This window comes from Mastigoproctus giganteus, chromosome 4 (assembly GCF_048544385.1).
Source record: "Mastigoproctus giganteus isolate SK-2022 chromosome 4, ASM4854438v1, whole genome shotgun sequence".
Classification (NCBI taxonomy): Eukaryota; Metazoa; Arthropoda; class Arachnida; order Uropygi; family Thelyphonidae; genus Mastigoproctus; species Mastigoproctus giganteus.
In genome coordinates, this window is record NC_143578.1 from 111,947,060 (window position 1) to 111,964,263 (window position 17,204).

Sequence of the window (17,204 nt, forward strand, 5' to 3'; positions counted from 1 at the left end):
AAAATGAAAAAGGCCTGATTAATTTGGTGTAAGGAGCATGTCAAATGGATCCCCGAGCAGTGGAAGTCAGTTATTTTCTTGAATGAGAAGAAATTCAACCTGCATGGCTCTGATGGGAGAGAAACGATTCACCGTAGACGAGGCGAAGAATGCCAATGGATACCTGGCTATATTGGAAGGCAAACTATTGCCAACCATTAGAGACCATTTCAACCTGCCAAGTAACTGCATCTTTCAGGACGACTCTGCTCCTTATCATCGGGCGAAAAGTGTAAGTAGGCATTTTTGTAGTTACTTTAGCTTCATTTCTACATTAGAGGTTCGACAGTAATGTGTTTACATTTGTTAGAGGTGAAAATATGGTTGGAAGAATGGTCCATTACAACTCTTAGCTGGCCAGGAAACAGCCCAGACTTGAATCCTATAGAGAACTTTTGGCATCGTGTGGAATCTGCAGTTGCCCGAAAGAAACCAAAGACCCTTCATGAACTTCAGAAATTCGTGTTTTGAACCATGAACTATCAGTTGATTATCTTCAGAGAAATTGATGTTTTCAATACCTCGACGGTGTGCTGCTGTCATCAGGGCCAGAGGTGGTTGAACTAAATATTAATAATCAGCTGGTGAACTTTTCATTTTGTTTTCCATTTAAAATGATAAACTGAAGCAAACTGAGGGCTTCTGATAACATTTCAGCCATAATTGTCATGTTTACAAAAACTGTTGTATAAAGGTTGCAAAATGCTCATTTTGGAATATTTTGAAAGCACCTGTCAAATATTACTTAGCTTTGCCTTAACTATTAATAAATATCTTTTGTTTAAATTTATATTTGTGATGCTGGTCATTAATGTAACATAGCATCGCGAAAAAGGGTTAGAAATGTGAAATTCCTAGGTGATGCACTTTCTTTGAACACCAGTGTATATATATAACCTGACAGAAAAAAAATATATATAAAATATAAGAAAAAAGTATAAAAATAGTATAAAGATTATGAATGAAGTAAATGTGTCTCTCTCCCACCCCCATTGCCAGCTAACATATCCTGCCCCTGGAGCAGGATGGGCAGTTTGACCATCTTACTGAATTCGACACTTACATGGACCTGACAGTGATCACCGATGGAAATGTGGGTCTCCTTCCCTCCCTGCCTCCCCCATAATTCACCTGGGGGCTCATCCCCACTGACCTCTTTGGGGATGACTACTCTATTGTCCCCATCCTTCTACCTCTTTCCTCCCAGTCTTCAGTCTCCCCTCCCCACTCTAACTAAACCGAGTACACCCCTAACAATATCGCCAAATTCTAATCAATGTTTAAATTCTGCTGCTTTCTTGTAAATCTCTTTCAGCCTTTCCAAATTCTAGTGTTTGCCCCCTTTTTTTTTATATATCTATATATATATATATAGGCCTTACCTCTGAAATCCTTGGAAATTAGGTGGCAGGGCCTGCCAGAGTACTTAAATAATCTACTGGGTGCCTGACCTGCCTCTTCATGGCAAAGTGTGGCAACGGTGGGTCCCAATAGGGGCCCAATGGTTAAATGGTCAGAGAAATAATAGAACATAACACTACACAACAAACCACACCCCATACACTTTTTTAATCTTTGGCTTCTACCGAGTTCTGTGTCGCACATACAAAGAATTACAACGCAATGAGGGAAACCCCTGGTGCCGTCAGACAATTAACACAACTTTACGCTTTATGTCCCTTCCAAGATGCTGCATAAGGGAGAGATTGATCAGCATTATCTAAGACAATATCATAACCAATAAAACATTGAGAAACTGCATATTTCTTGCACTGAGAATTGAAGTAAAGAAATGAATTCAAATGTTATGAAAATTAAACAGCATGTGAGGATTATGAACTATAACTGTACACAGGGATGGGACAGACAAATGATGCAATGATGTGCTATCAACCCCAATACCTTGGCCTCTCTTCTCTAATTTTCTGACTTATCACCACAAAGACTGAAACTGAAGCTATTGTGATGTTGATATGAAATACTGGTATTAATGATGGCCTCTGTAATGAGACTCAACGGATTGTCTGGAAAGGCAAAAAATCGATTTTACTTTTGTTTGATGATAACTGGAGCAAAACAAGGGTAATTCGTTTCTCTAGGTTTTTCAAAGGTCATCACCATTTCTCATATAATAATGAATATGAATAACAGACATAATTTACTTGTTCTTAACAGAAAACAATTTCCTTTATGGTTGGCCTTCATTGACAATCAACATATGCTAGGAGCAAACATTCAATCACACTGGTCTTCACATAGATCAGAATAAGCTGATCTTTGGGAATCTGTCAACTGTACATAGCTGTCTCAATATTGAAGTACTATTAGTCTCAAAATTCAAATTACAGATGCCAAAGATTGAGATTCTGCTCCCCATACAAGGTAAGCAGTGCTCCAACCACCCAAGACATGAATGGTAGATCTCTCAGCTTCTGCCTACAGATGTTCTATCCCAGGAAATTTGAAAGCTGAAGCTGAAATAGTCTCCTAAGGTCTCCTCCCTCTCAATCTTACCTTCTCAGTGCAACTTACAGCCAGGACTCACAGTCCTGAATATAAGGTGTGGCTATTAAATAGAGACTGTGTGCACAGCCACTACACCCAAGCACCATCTGTGAAAGAAAGGCACAGCAGCAGTTGACCTCGAAACTTTCCCAAGCTGTCTGCCAAGTTGCATTCCAACATGCTCATTTCTTTTGCAGTGAAACAGGTTTTCTTTACCTTGAGTTTTTGTAGTTTGCCGGAAAAATGACAGGAAAAAGAATCGAACAACAAATCAACCTCAGGTTTTAAACAAAAAAACCAACTGAAAGTTATGAGTTATGTCAAGTTTATGGGGAAGATATTATGTCAAGAGCTCGTGTGTTTGAATGGCATAAAAGATTTTTAGAAGGAAGAGAGAATGCAGCAGACTATGAATGACCAGGCCATCTGGTAATGAAACTGTGTAATAAGCACATAAAAATCAAAGACAGTGCACCAACTTTGACATGGGCAGCCAGTGAAATGTTGAATCAGTTTTGTGTGACAATACAATCACTGGGAAAGCAAAAATGAGAGTAGGGGTGTGTTATAGAAAAAATAACTGTGATGAGTACACCAAACAACTGTACAGAGAAATAGAGTGGGACAGTAAATCAGCATGTCTTATAATGGGGGATTTTAACTTTCCAGATATTGATTGGAACTTGTGGATTGGTCACTTACACAATAGCAAGATTTTGTGGATTTACTGGATGATGTCTTTTACAACAGCATGTTAGACGGGCAACAAGAGAGGGCAATTCTCTTGACCTGATTATCAGCCATTATTCTTCAAGCATTAAAAATCTGATAATTTTTTGATAAAAATTATCAGAAAAAAGAATTTTAAGATATCAGATAATTTTTTTATCTGGTAATGAAACCTGGAAATTTTATCTGGAAATTTTTTTTTTTTTTTAGTTATTGGCGCATCGGCTTCTGTGGCCATAATGCACCTCCCAAGGTTTTTGCAGTACTTTGATCCAAGCCCGAGGCGGGATTCAAACCCGCGACCTTTGGGTTGTCAGGCAGGCACTTTACCCACCTGGCCAGCCCAGTCGGCAGATATCAGATAAAAGAACCACTAGGGTGGCCCACAAAATCATTTAGCTCCCTGAGTTTGATAAGCTTATGGCATCCCCCTCTCTATAGAATTCCTCATGCATGAATGTAGATGTAAAACACCTATTCAGCCTGTCGGCAACATGAGCAGGATCATCAACTGTTAAATGGCATTGTTCCACTTGATTGATGATCTTGCTCAGGTTGGTAACAGGCTGAATAGGTATATTGCCTCTACATTCACACACGAGGAATTTGCTAGGGAGAGAGATGACATAATTTCATCAAACTCTAACAGGTAACTAAAAAATTTTGTAATAACTGAGAGGGAAATGGAGAAATTGAAGTTGAGTTAAACATAAAAAAAGGCACCTGGGGTGGATTGGATCTATCAAATTATATTAAAGGAGGCAGCAAAGAAGGTAAGCAAACCCTTAGCCATAATTATGAGAGCACCTTTGGATTCAGGGGAAGTCCCTGTGGACAGGAGATGTGCAAATCTATTCCCATTTACAGGTCTGTAATTATTCACTCTCTAAAGGGGGATCATCCTTTGATCCCCTTTAGAGAGTGAATAATTACAGGCCTGTTAGTTTAACTTCTGTTCCAAGTCACTGGTTGGAGAAATAATGCGGAATTATCTGGACAGGAATGCAGTTATACTGAAGTCACAGTATGGGTTTGTTAAGGGGAGATCTTTTCTAACTAATTTGATTGGGTACTGTGATGCAGTGACAAAGGAACTTGATGCAAAAAATAATTTTGATATCATATACTTAGATTTCAGGAAAGCTTTTGATACCGTTGCACATAACAGATTCCTGTGCAAATTGGAGCAGTGTGGAATTAAGGGAAAGTTGCTGCTACGTATAAAAAAAAGGATGGTTCAGTGGGAAAAGCCAGAGAGTGGTTATCAATGGACACTACTTCTCGTGGACTAATATTATTAGTGGAATCCACAGGGTTCGTGCTGGGCCCGTTGTTGTTTTCTGTATTTATTAATGATGAGGGTATATCAAGCTTAATATCTAAATTTGAAGATGATATATGATACAAAGGTCAGCAGAGTGGTTAAAGACAGTAATGAAGGTATGCTGCTGCTGCAACAAGGTCTAAAAAAAATTAGGCAGATGAGCTGAAAGAAATAGAAATTGAAGTTTAACATTGACAAATGTGCATATGGGTTGCAGTAATCCCAGAGTAGTGGAAAAATGAAAAGGACCTTCGGTAATTTTGCAATCTGATATGAAGTTCTCTGAGCAATATAGACAGGCAGCCAGGAGGGCTTATGGTGTTTAGTCAATGATATACAGGACTTTTGCTAGCAGGGATAAGAAGGTGTTTATCCCACTGTATAAGGAAATGGTCAAGCTGCATCTTGAATACTGTATACAGGTCTGGAGGCCTCATTTTAGGAAGGATGTACTGCTGGAACTGGTAGAGAGAAGGGCAACAAGATTGTTGGGGGAGAGAGAACAAAGAGGTGCTCTTACCAAGAAATGTTTCAATTCTGCAAATTGCAGCATCTAGAGACTAGGCACCTGTGAGAAGTGATCTGATTGAGGTGTTTAAGGCTTTGAGTGGCTTGAGCAAACTCAATGCTAATGGGAATTTTTATTTTTTAAATAAATGAGACTGATGTTAAAAAGATATGTTTATTCATATTATCTAATATGGTGACAGAATTAAGAACAGAATAAAATTCTAAGGTGTTCATTTCAAACTTTGCTTCCCATTTTCCACACAATTTCTATTCACATTGGTGACTAGTAGATATCTACTCTTGGTTTTTTTTAGTTGTTTCATTTAGTGCCCATTTTAGTTGTTTCATTTAATTTAATCATTTAGTGCTTCACTAAATGATTAAATAAATAACATATTAACATTTGTAATATTGGCACAGTTTACTCTACAGTTTAAGTATTAAGCTTACTGCTTGTACCAATTAGCTGAAATCCTGTAAAAAATGCAAAAGAGGATGAAGAAAGCATAGGTGGCAGTGATCACAGTGTGCTGAAGTGGGATTTACTCAAAGAGGTAACTACCATTAGGGGTAAAGGGAAGGATTATAGCTTTCGTAAAGGCGACTACGATGGACTGAGACAGTATTTAAATTCTATACAGTGGGACCAACTGATGATGTTACCAACAGCAAATTCAAAATGGAAAGCATTCAAAGAACTTATCTTGGAAGCTACTAGGCTTTACATACCAACTAAGAAATATTGTTCAACGTTTAGGCCTAAATGGATGTCAGATGAACTAATGAGGCATATGGCAGAGAAGAAAAATGCATGGGATACATACAAATTAACACGTGACACAGAAGCCTATGATAGATACAAGTTGATCTGTAACCAAGTTACAAAGAAGATTAGGCAGGCGAAGGCAGATTACGAGAAATCTTTGGCAAGGGATGCAAAGAAAAACAGCAAAGAGTTCTTTACTTATGTAAACTCTAGAAGGAAGAGGATGAATCAGATTGGTCCACTTGATATCGATGGGTCAACTGTTGATCATCCTGCTCAGGTAGCTAACAAACTAAATGAATATTTTGCATCGACATTCACACATGAGGAATTATTCAGCGAGGGGAATGCTAGAGGTGTATTCAACTCTGGCAGTAAGCTAGAGAATCTTGTAATAACTGAGAGTAAAGTGGAGGAGAAATTGTTGAAGATAAACACAAGAAAGGCACCTGGGGTGGATGGGATCTATCCAGTTATATTAAAGGAGGCAGCAAAGGACGTAAGCAAACCCTTGGCCATAATTATGAGAGCTTCCTTGGACTCAGAGGAGGTACCCATGGACTGGAGATGTGCAAATGTGACCCCAATTCACAAAGGAGGATCAAAGGCTGACAAAAGTAATTATAGACCTGTGAGTTTAACTTCTGTTCCCGGAAAATTAATGGAGGCACTGGTTAAAGAAGCACTGCAGGATCATCTAGACAAGACTTCAGTTATAGCTCGGACACAGCATGGTTTTGTTAAGAGGAAGTCTTGCCTGACCAATTTGATTGGATACTATGATGCAGTCACAAAAGAACTGGATGCAGGGAATAACTTTGATATTATATACTTGGATCTTAGAAAGGCTTTTGATACTGTTGCACATGGAAGACTGCTGCACAAATTGGAGCAGTATGGCATTGGAGGCAAATTGCTGCTATGGATAAAGGGGTGGTTGAGGGGGAGAAGACAGAGAGTGGTAATCAATGAACACTGCTCATTGTGGACTAATGTTATTAGTGGAATCCCTCAGGGTTCAGTATTGGGTCCATTATTGTTTTCTGTATTTATAAATGATATTGATGATGGCATATCAAGCTTAATGTCCAAGTTTGCAGACGATATGAAGGTTGGCAGGGTTGTCAAGGACACTACTAACACTATGTTGCTGCAACATGATCTGGAAAGGTGAGCAGATGGGCTGAGAGTTGGCAAATGAAGTTTAACATTGACAAATGTAAAGTACTACATATGGGAAACAGCAACCCCAGAGCAACATATCAACTCTGTGGTACTACACTGACAGTGGTAGAGAATGAAAGGGACCTGGGGATGGTTGTGCAGATAGATATGAAATTCTCTGAGCAGTGCAGACGGGCTGCAAGAGTAGCTCATGGTGTATTGTCAATGATATATAGGAATTTTTCTAGCAGGGATAAGGAGGTGATTATTCCCTTGTATAAGGCAATGGTCAGGCCACACCTAGAGTACTGTATACAGGCCTGGACACCTCATTTCAAGAAGGATGTAGAGCTGTTTGTTTGTTTGTTATTTGGTTTTTAGGAGCATTAGCAACTAAGGCCATATTGCTCCGGGATATGCGGTGGTCATTCCCTGACCTTTCCGCATCCTCCGTATTTGGTGGTGATGGGCTCGAACCCCAGTCTAATCAAGAAGCCTGTGCTATGCACTGCTGCTCCTTCCCACCTGGCTACGGAGGCGCCTTGGATGGATGGATGTAGAGCTGCTGGAACGAGTACAGAGAAGGGCAACAAGATTAGTGAATGGAACAAAGGGGTGCTCTTATGAAGAAAGGCTTAAGTTTTGCAAATTACAGTGTCTGGAGACTAGGACCAGCGAGGTGATCTGATAGAGGTGTATAAAGCCTTGAATGGTTTGAGCATGCACAATGCTGATGGGATTCTTCTTCTTGCTCAGAATAATCACCTGAGAGGGCATAAATTCAAATTGAGGAAAGACAGATGTAGGATAGACGTGCGGAAATTTGCCTTTAGCCAGCGGGTGATTGGTTGGTGGAACAGACTTCCATCCCTTGTCATGGAAGTTGATAGCCTAAATAAGTTTAAGGCTCAGCTGGACAGGTATTTCGAACGAACAGAGGGGTGAAGTGGTTATTTATTATTTTTTTTTTGGCTGATGCTGCATAAGCTTGCTTTCTTGCATCAAATGCCAATGCTAATGCTAACTTTTTGCAATTTTGAACGGGTTAATATAACATTAGCTATTTTATAATTTCAGAATAGGTATAACATCCTTTTTTGTTGTAAGTGATCTCAGATTAAGCCTAACACCTAGTGCTTGTTAACCATTAAAGTTGTCTCAGACTTAACTGAGTATTGAGACTTACTATACTAGAAAGTATGCCGAGTATTCCAGAATCCATGGAAAGAAAGCAAATATTCCCAGAGACTTCAGCCAAACTCTTCTGTGTACAAAACTTTATCAAAGTTTAAGGCTGAATGATAACAAATAGTAAACCCAGAAAAAAGCCAACCTTCTGGATTTACTTATTTGTTGTCATTTGGCCTCAGATGATCTGGGTATCGTAAGTAATTATGTACTGTTTCATTGATGTAAAGAATTCTTTACATGAAATTTTAATTTAACAGTATTACACAGAGTTTCAATTGATAGTTTAACATTTATTGTGTGATAAAATTTTAAAGTCAGTGGGTAATTGATGAATTTTCAAATTTAATCTAATTTACAATATTCCATCCCCCTTCTATATTGGTCTGAAGTTAAGATTTAGTAAAAAAATAATAATCATAACCAAATTCTACATTTCAGTGTTGAAAGTGTCTGACGGTAGTTTCGTACCTCTTAAGTGTCTTATTACACTAAAATTTATGATGAATTTCACAGAGTAATATGTTCTCCTTTCAAATTTTATAAGAACAAATTTTATGTAATTATATGTTAACAAAAAGGTACAGTATATCAAAAATTATGGAAGCCTTCAAAAATTATTATTGAAATTTTATGAAAATAACTCATACTACCTGGATGATATCAAAATTATGTCCATATGCCTCAATAAGATGTACAGATCCATCTTTGTCACCTACCCATAAGTGATAAGGCTCGTATGAAATGCACATTGGATAGTTTTCTAACTGTTTAATGAAATTTATAAATAAAATTATTATACTAAGAAAAAAACCAGTAGTTTTTAAATATACATAATAGTTGGATTAAATACTCATTAATAAAGCCTAGATGTTCAAAAATGTCATGAATGCAAAAAAAATGCCATTTTTGACTTAGGATATCTTTTTCCACCTTGTATACTTGAACTAGCATAGTTCAATATGCAAATCATATTTCTCAGTCTTTCCCAAGTTTTTGATAAGCAAATTTTTTTTTAATAAATCACTGAAAAAAGTGGGAAATACCAGAAAAACTGCATTTTTTTTTGCCTTGTAGTGCAGCAGACTCTCGATTTACCCGGATCGGATTAACAGGGGACACTTCAAGACTCCAAATAAAAAAAAAAAAACAACATAAAATTCAAATAATAAATAGAATACAAAATAAACAGATGTTTTGCAAGTCATAAATAAGCGACAAGAAGCAGCATTATAAGTTGTGATTGGGAGATGAATGTACCTATTCTTGCAACCCATGTTGTCTTCAACCAGCCCTTCAAAAAAAAACAGTGGACAGAGAACAAATGTTTAGTTTGTTTTAGTGCATCGCGCAGATTACTGTGTTCCGTTGCAGTGCTCTGATTACTGTGTTGCATTATTTATGTCAGGGATGTTGAAATTTTTTTTATAATAAATATATATTTTTTTTTTTTTTTGTTTAGAAATAGCGAAAATGATGGGAAAACACAAAAATTTGTGCTTTCAATTGAACAAAAAGTTGAAATTATTCAAAATTTTGTAAACAGGGCATCCATTAAATCTTTAATGAACCATTGTAATGTTGCATTGGTGACCAAACCATATGTGACATTGTAAAAAATAAAGGGAAGCTATTAGATTTTGCTGACACAAGTGATAACGCTAAAGGCATGACTATCAGAAAAATGACAAAACAGTCTACATACAAGGACCTTGACAAGGCAATGGTGTTGTGGTTTAGCTAACAAACAGCAGAAGAACCAAGGCAAAATATTTTTTTGATGAATTAAAACTGCTGTTGATTGAATTATAATTGCTGATTTTACTGCATCTTCTAGGTGGTTGATGCGGTTTAAAGAAGAGTCGCAGCATTCATCAAATTGCCATTCAAGGTGAAAAACTAAGTAGTGATTCACCAGTGAGTTTAAAAAATTTATTGAAACCAATGAACTTGTGCTGGAACAAATTTACAATGCCAATGAAATAAAATTGTATTGAAAATGTCTAACTATTGACATTTTGGAAAACCCTGACTGTGTTGGATGCAACTGAAATCAATAAAAAGCATAACCTTAAAGAGGTCTTGGCGTAAAATTTTACTGGTTAACGATTAAGGATGCCTAGGATTTGAAGAAAACTGTGAAGATCTGGTACTAGAAATGTTACGAAATTTGCAACAAACTGGGGAATGGGGATGTCGATGAGCAGTCAACTTATTGTTGGTTTAATTCTGACAAAGATTTAGCTGCCCATGAAGTACTAAATGATGAAGACATTTTATATCATGTAATGACTACTACATCACCACTAAATAATGACAATGAACCTGAAGAGGCGGAGGAGTTGATATTGTCACAAAAAAAATTAACCATAGTGTTGCTTTAAACCATGCAGAAGCACTTCTTGACTACCTGGAGCAGCAAAACGATAGTGATCTGGCAGAAAAAATGGTTTTAAGAAATATTATAAGTGCCAATTGTAAAAACGTTGCAAAAGACAAAAAACAGTTTTCTATACTTTCATATTTTTCTAAGTGAATTGATTTTTGCTTATCTCGCCTATTTTTTGTAAAATTAAATTATTATGTTAAAAACAAAACATGTTTTAAAGATATCAATAGACTTTTTAAGTTAAAACAAAACTTGTAAAAAATATTGTGAAAATTATTGTGCACCTCCGTCAGCAGCCTTTGGCAGCCGATGCAAGCATACATTATTACCTGTAGGTATGTTTTTATACCTATGCACTCATCGTATTGGATACACTAGTAGTACATGGTAAGTTCTTTTGTTTTTTATCTATTGCCATATTTATTAGGTATGTTGCTGAACGTTTTTCGATATTTCTGAATTAACCGGGATTTTATTTTCACCATCTATCCCAGAAAATCGAGAGTCTACTGTATTTCATACTGCATAAGCAATATAAGCTGACTTAGCCTTTGTTATTTTAGTACAATACTTTTTATTTGAGCAGTGATCATTTGTTTTCTGTTTGCAGAGCATATGACAATGCCAAAAGTGAGTGGATCTTTAAACCACTGATTTGTTCAATTTCCAAAAACTGAATAAATCAGTTAAACAGTTTAGTAGTGATGTATTATTTACTGGCAGCAGTCTTTTGAAACACCACTTGCAAAACACTGTTTTGCAGTGTTTTGTTATTAAGCAGTGAATTCCAACAGTTACAAACTTCTAAACACAAACCATCTGCAACCCAAAAGACCAGTGACAGAAAAATGATTGCTGCCATTTGCTGTATTTTACAGCTTCTAGCAAGCAATCTCAACCTTTTTTTTTTATTTATGCCAAGTGTTCGCCGATGCTAGCATCACTCTAAGGAAATTGAAAAACAACTTTTTTGAAGGTGTTTTTGGAAAAATAAATCAAGAAACACGTTACAAATAAGTATACACTAATAAAAAAAAATTATCTGGACTCTTGTTACATCGTGGTTTTCAGGTAAGTGGGGATGAAATTTCTGGAAAAAGTATTTAGATTTTCACTGACAAGACAATTTACGATGTGGGAAGATGTGTCCAATGTAAATGCATAGAGGCCAATTAACCCTTATTTACATTTGAAGTACTTGAAAAGGGCAGAACAGCTCAACTGTTGCTGAACATTACAAATGTTTCTCTCGATTTATAGGCCAGACGGAGTTATCATAATTTTCTTGGGGAAACCCCACTGGCTATACATACAAAAAATGTGGAATTTTGAAGATGCGGGGAATAAAACACAGAATTTTTTTTTTTTTTTTTTAACATACAGGGGCTAGAAATTAATTTTACATTTGCAATTATAAATGAAAATCAATAAATAAGGAAGACTGACAAAGCATTAGATATATCTCAGCAAAACCTGAAGTGTAATTTAGTCAATTCCATTAAATTCACTACTGGCTTCCATCTCGAACGTTTTAATGGCTTTAAGTATTTCTTCAGATGCATCTGACAATTTGATAATCTGATAATAAAAAAATGGAATCATCAGATTCCATTTGGTTATCTTCTACTCTCGCTCCATTTACTAACTATAATGCTGATGCATCACTTAGACCAGTGTTCTCAACCTTTTCGTTGCTGAGGCACATTTTTAAAAACACAAAAATTTTGCGGCACACTACAATCACTACTACACTCATATATTCACAAACGGGAAGTTATTTCTCTTGGGTACATTTAATAATACACTTATTATTTGTTTTAAATGCTTTTAATATCTCTTTTTTGAATATACATGAATTATATGACATGAAATTTAAAAGAAAATGTGTAAAAAATTAACATAATTATATAAAAACAAACAAAAATACAATTATAACATTTTAATCAGTGAGACGATATGTTTGATGGGAAGCACATAGTTATTTAATACATGGATTTATTGTGGATAAACTTACCCTCAGCTCCTCTTCTACCGACTTTAGTTTATTTTGTTTAATCTCGTTTAAAGCAGAAAACCCACTTTAAATTAATTACATTAATTTTTATTATAAAAGTTGGATTTATTAATTTTTTGTTTATTTAAATTTTTTGTGGCACATTTGAAGCACACTTGTGGCATACAGGTTGAGAAACACTGACTTAAACACTTCTAAAACTAAGCTGCTCCATGTGAAACTGGAACTTATATCAGCCAGCTATTGAAAGGAAACTACTGAAAGGAATGGTCCCACGTCAATATTCAATATTGATGTGGGACTCGGGGGAGAACTGAGAGGGATGATTCTCCAACGCATCAGAGCCTAAAAAAATGTGCGACTTGTGAAATGTTTGCCGAACTCTCTGGAACGGAACATGATATTGCCATGGGGGATGTCTTTATGTGTGCGCGATGTAAGGAGTGTAGGGAAATCAGGCGACAACTCAGCGTTGTTATGGGCCTATATGAGAGTTTGAAGGACAGGTTGGATGCCCTCGAAGGATCTAAATTGAGGGGCCCATCAAGCTTTCAGCTGCCCACATCAACGCCAGAGCTTGCACTTGGTCATCACGCAACACAGCGGCAACCCCTCAAAGCAGAATGCGCTGGTCCCACAGGAACTAGTTGTTGTTGGTGACTCTATTGTCAGGGAAACGGGAAACATGCTTTGTAAAAAGGATAGGTGGAACAGGACCAGGGTATGTCTGCCAGGGGCAAAGGTTGATGACATTGTAGAGCGGATATATCATCTTTTAAGGGCACAAAAGGTGATATAGTTGTACACGTTGGCACTAATGATATTAAGAGTAGGAGACCGGCAGAATTACTTAACAAGTACAGGTCACTGTTGAACAAAAACCGAGAATTAGGGTTGAATTTGAAAGTGTCTGCAATTCTGCCCAGACACGATTTTTTTTTTTTTTTTTGGTTAGTTGTTGGCGCATTGGCTTCTGTGGCCATAGTGCACCTCCCAAAGTTTTTGCAGTACTTTGATCCAAGCCCGAGGCTGGATTCGAACCCGCAACCTTGGGGTTGCCAGGCACCCAGACACGATAGAAGGGAGTATATGATGAGAGCCTTGTCGATCAATTCGGCCCTCGAAAGAATGTGCAACGCTCAAGGGGTAGAATTTTTTTTCAGCCTGGACTGTACTTGTTAACAGGAGAGACTGCTTCTATAGGGATGAGATACACTTAAATAGAAAGGGTGCATGAATATTTGCTGATGCTAGTGTTAGGTGGGTCGGAAAACTGCTAGCTTGGGGGGATACAAGGACTAATAGATTAACAGTAGCCACTGGCAGGGGTGAAAGTGATTCTTGCACTGCTTCTATTAGAATGAGCAGCAGCCTGGAAAACAAGACGTGGTGTCACACAGATATAAGCAGAGACGTGGTGTCACACAGATATAAGGAATGCTGAACTGGAATTTGGGGAATACAATGTGTATAGAAAGGATAGACAGGATAGAAAGGGAGGAGGTGTTATGCTGTTGATTAAGAAAAACATAAAATCAAAAGAAGTGCATCCAGTTGATATAGATGAACAGTGCACTGTTGAGTCAGTTTGGTGTGACATAAGCACTGTGAAAGCAAAAATAAGAGTAGGAGTGTGTTATAGGCCTAATGACTCGAATGAGTACAATGAACAATTGTACAGAGAAATAGAGTGAGCTAGTAAATCGGAATGTCTTATAATGGGGGATTTTAACTTCCCAGATATTGACTGAAACTTGTGGGTTGGTCGCTCACGCACTAGTCAGACTTTTGCGGATTTATTGGATGATTGTTTTCTGCAGCAGCATGTTCGAGAGGCAACCAGAGAAAGTAATACTCTTGATCTGGTTATCAGCAGTGATCATTCGTGTATTAAGAATTTGCAGATAAAGGAACCACTAGGTGGTAGTGATCACAGTGTACTGATGTGGGATTTACTTAAAGATTTAATTACCATCAGGGGTAAAGGAAAGGGTTTTTGCTTCTGTAAAGGTGAGTACAGTGGTCTCCGACAGTTTTAAATTCTGTACAGTGGGATCAACTGACGATGTTACCAATAGTAAATTCTAAGTGGGAAGCATTCAAGGAAGTCGTGGAAGCTGTTGTTGTTATTTGGTTTTTAGGAGCATTAGCAACTAAGGCCATATTGCTCCGATGCGGTGGTCATTCCCTGACCTTTCCGCATCCTCCGTATTTGGTGGTGACGGGATCGAACCCCGGTCTAATCGTGGAAGCTACTAGGCTTTTCATACCAATTAAGAAATATTGTTCAAGGTTTAGGCCTAAATGGTTATCTAATGAACTAATGAGACTCGTAACAGAGAAGAAAAATGCATGGGATGCATATAAATTATCAAGCAACTCAGAAGCCTACGGCAGATATAAGCTAGTCTGCAATCAGGTCACAAAGGAGGTTAGGCAGGCGAAGGCAGATTACGAGAAATCCTTGGCAAAAGATGCTAAGAAAAACAGCAAGGATTTCTTTACTTATATAAACTCTAAAATGAAGGGGATGAATCTGATTGGTCCACTTGACATTGATGGTTCGACTGTTGTTGATCCTGCTCAGATAGCAAACAAACTGAATGAGTATTTTGCATCTACATTCACACATGAGGAATTATTAAGGTTTGAAAATGGCAGAAGGTTATCAAATTGTAGCAGGGTGCTTAATGAATTTGTAATAACTGAGAGCAAAGTGGAGGAGAAATTGTTGAAGTTAAACATAAGAAAAGCACCTGGAGTGGATTGGATCTATCCAGTTATATTAAAGGAGGCGGCAAAGCAACGAAGCAAACCCTTAGCCATAACTATGAGACCATACTTGGATTCAGGGGAGGTCCCCACAGACTGGAGATGTGCAAATGTATCCCCAATTCACAAAGGGGGATCGAAGGGTGACACCAGTTAGTTTAACTTCTGTTCCGGGTAAAATAATGGAGTCACTGGTTAAAGATGCATTGCAGGATCATCTAGACAAGACTGCAGCAATAATTCAGACACAGCATAGGTTTGTTAAGGGAAAGTCTTGTCTGACAAATTTGATAGGATATTATGATGTGGTTACAAAGGAACTGGATGCAAAAAATAATTTTGATATCATATATTTGGATTTCAGGAAAGCTTTTGACACTGTTGCACATGGAAGACTATTGTACAAATTGGAGCAGAATGGTATTAAGGGTAAGTTGCTACAATGGATAAAAGGATGGTTAAGTGGGAGAAGACAGAGGGTGGTAATCAATGGGTGCTGCTCTTCGTGGACTAATGTTATTAGTGGAGTCCCACAAGGTTCAGTGTTAGGTCCACTGTTGTTTTGTATATTTTTCAATGATATTGATGAAGGTATATCAGGCTTAATGTCGAAGTTTGCAGATGATACAAAGGTTGGCAGGGTTGTTAATGACAGTAATGGCAGTGTGCTACTGCAACAGGATCTAGATAATTTGGGCAGATGGGCTAAGAAGTGGCAACTGAAGTTTAACCTTGACAAATGCAAAGTACTGCATATGGGTAGAAGTAACCCCAGAGAAACATACCAACTGTGTGGTACTACACTTAAGGTGGTAGAAAATGAAAAAGACCTGGGAGTAATTGTGCAGTCAGATATGAAGTTTTCTGAGCAATGCAGACAGGCTGCCAGGGCAGGTCATGGGGTTTTGTCAATGATATATAGGAATTTTGCTAGCAGGGAGAAGGAGGTGATTGTCCCTCTGTGTAAGGCAATGGTCAGGCCACGCCTTGAGTACTGCATACAGGTCAGGAGGCCTCATTTTAGGAAGGATGTAGATTTACTTGAGCGTGTACAGAGAAGGGCAACAAGATTGGTGAGGAGAATGAAAGGATCCTCTTACCAAGAGAGGCTTAAGTTCTGCAAATTGCAGTGGCTGGAGACGAGGCACCTGCGCGGTGATCTGATTGAGGTATATAAGGCCTTGAATGGGTTTAGCACGCTGAATTCTGATGGGATCCTTCCACTTGTTCAGATTACGAACCTAAGGGGGCATAAATTCAAATTAAGAAAAGACAGATGTAGAATAGATGTGCGGAAATTTGCCTTTAGCCAGCGGGTGGTTAATTGCTGGAACAAACTTCCATCTGTCGTTGTGAAAGTTGATAGGTTAAATAAATTTAAGGAGGAACTGGACAGGCATTTGGAAGGAATGGTGTGATTTTTTTTTTTTTTGGCTGATGCTGCATAAGCTCATACACTTGCTTTCTTGCATCACATGCCACTACTACTACTACTACTTTCAGTAGTTTTCTTTCAATAGCTGACAGATATAAGTTCCAGTTTCACATGGTCATTCAACATTTCTCATCAACTTGACCACAAACCTGGCTGGTCATGAGATTCAAATTCATTCCCTGCAGTCTATCATGCTCAGCCTACCACAGTTGATTGTGGAAAAACAAAAACATATCCATCAGTTGGTATCTCTAAAAAGCAGTTGATTGATTGATGAAATAGGGATGTAGTACTCTCCAAATGCAACTTTCCAAGACACTGAAACAGCTGTCTCATCAGACATATGGCAATCATGCAGTTGCCCACCCA

General features: G+C 37.7%; 1 protein-coding gene across 1 annotated transcript in view; it reads right to left on the reverse strand.

Annotated features, from left to right (window-relative positions):
- LOC150086997 (F-box/WD repeat-containing protein 9-like) overlaps positions 1-17,204 on the reverse strand; it is a 148,940-nt gene that overhangs the window by 30,105 nt on the left and 101,631 nt on the right. Inside the window, exon 7 of the mRNA XM_090371736.1 lies at positions 8,879-8,992. Within this exon, the coding sequence (XP_090227862.1) occupies positions 8,879-8,992 (114 nt within the window). The remainder of the gene's footprint in view (positions 1-8,878; positions 8,993-17,204) is intronic.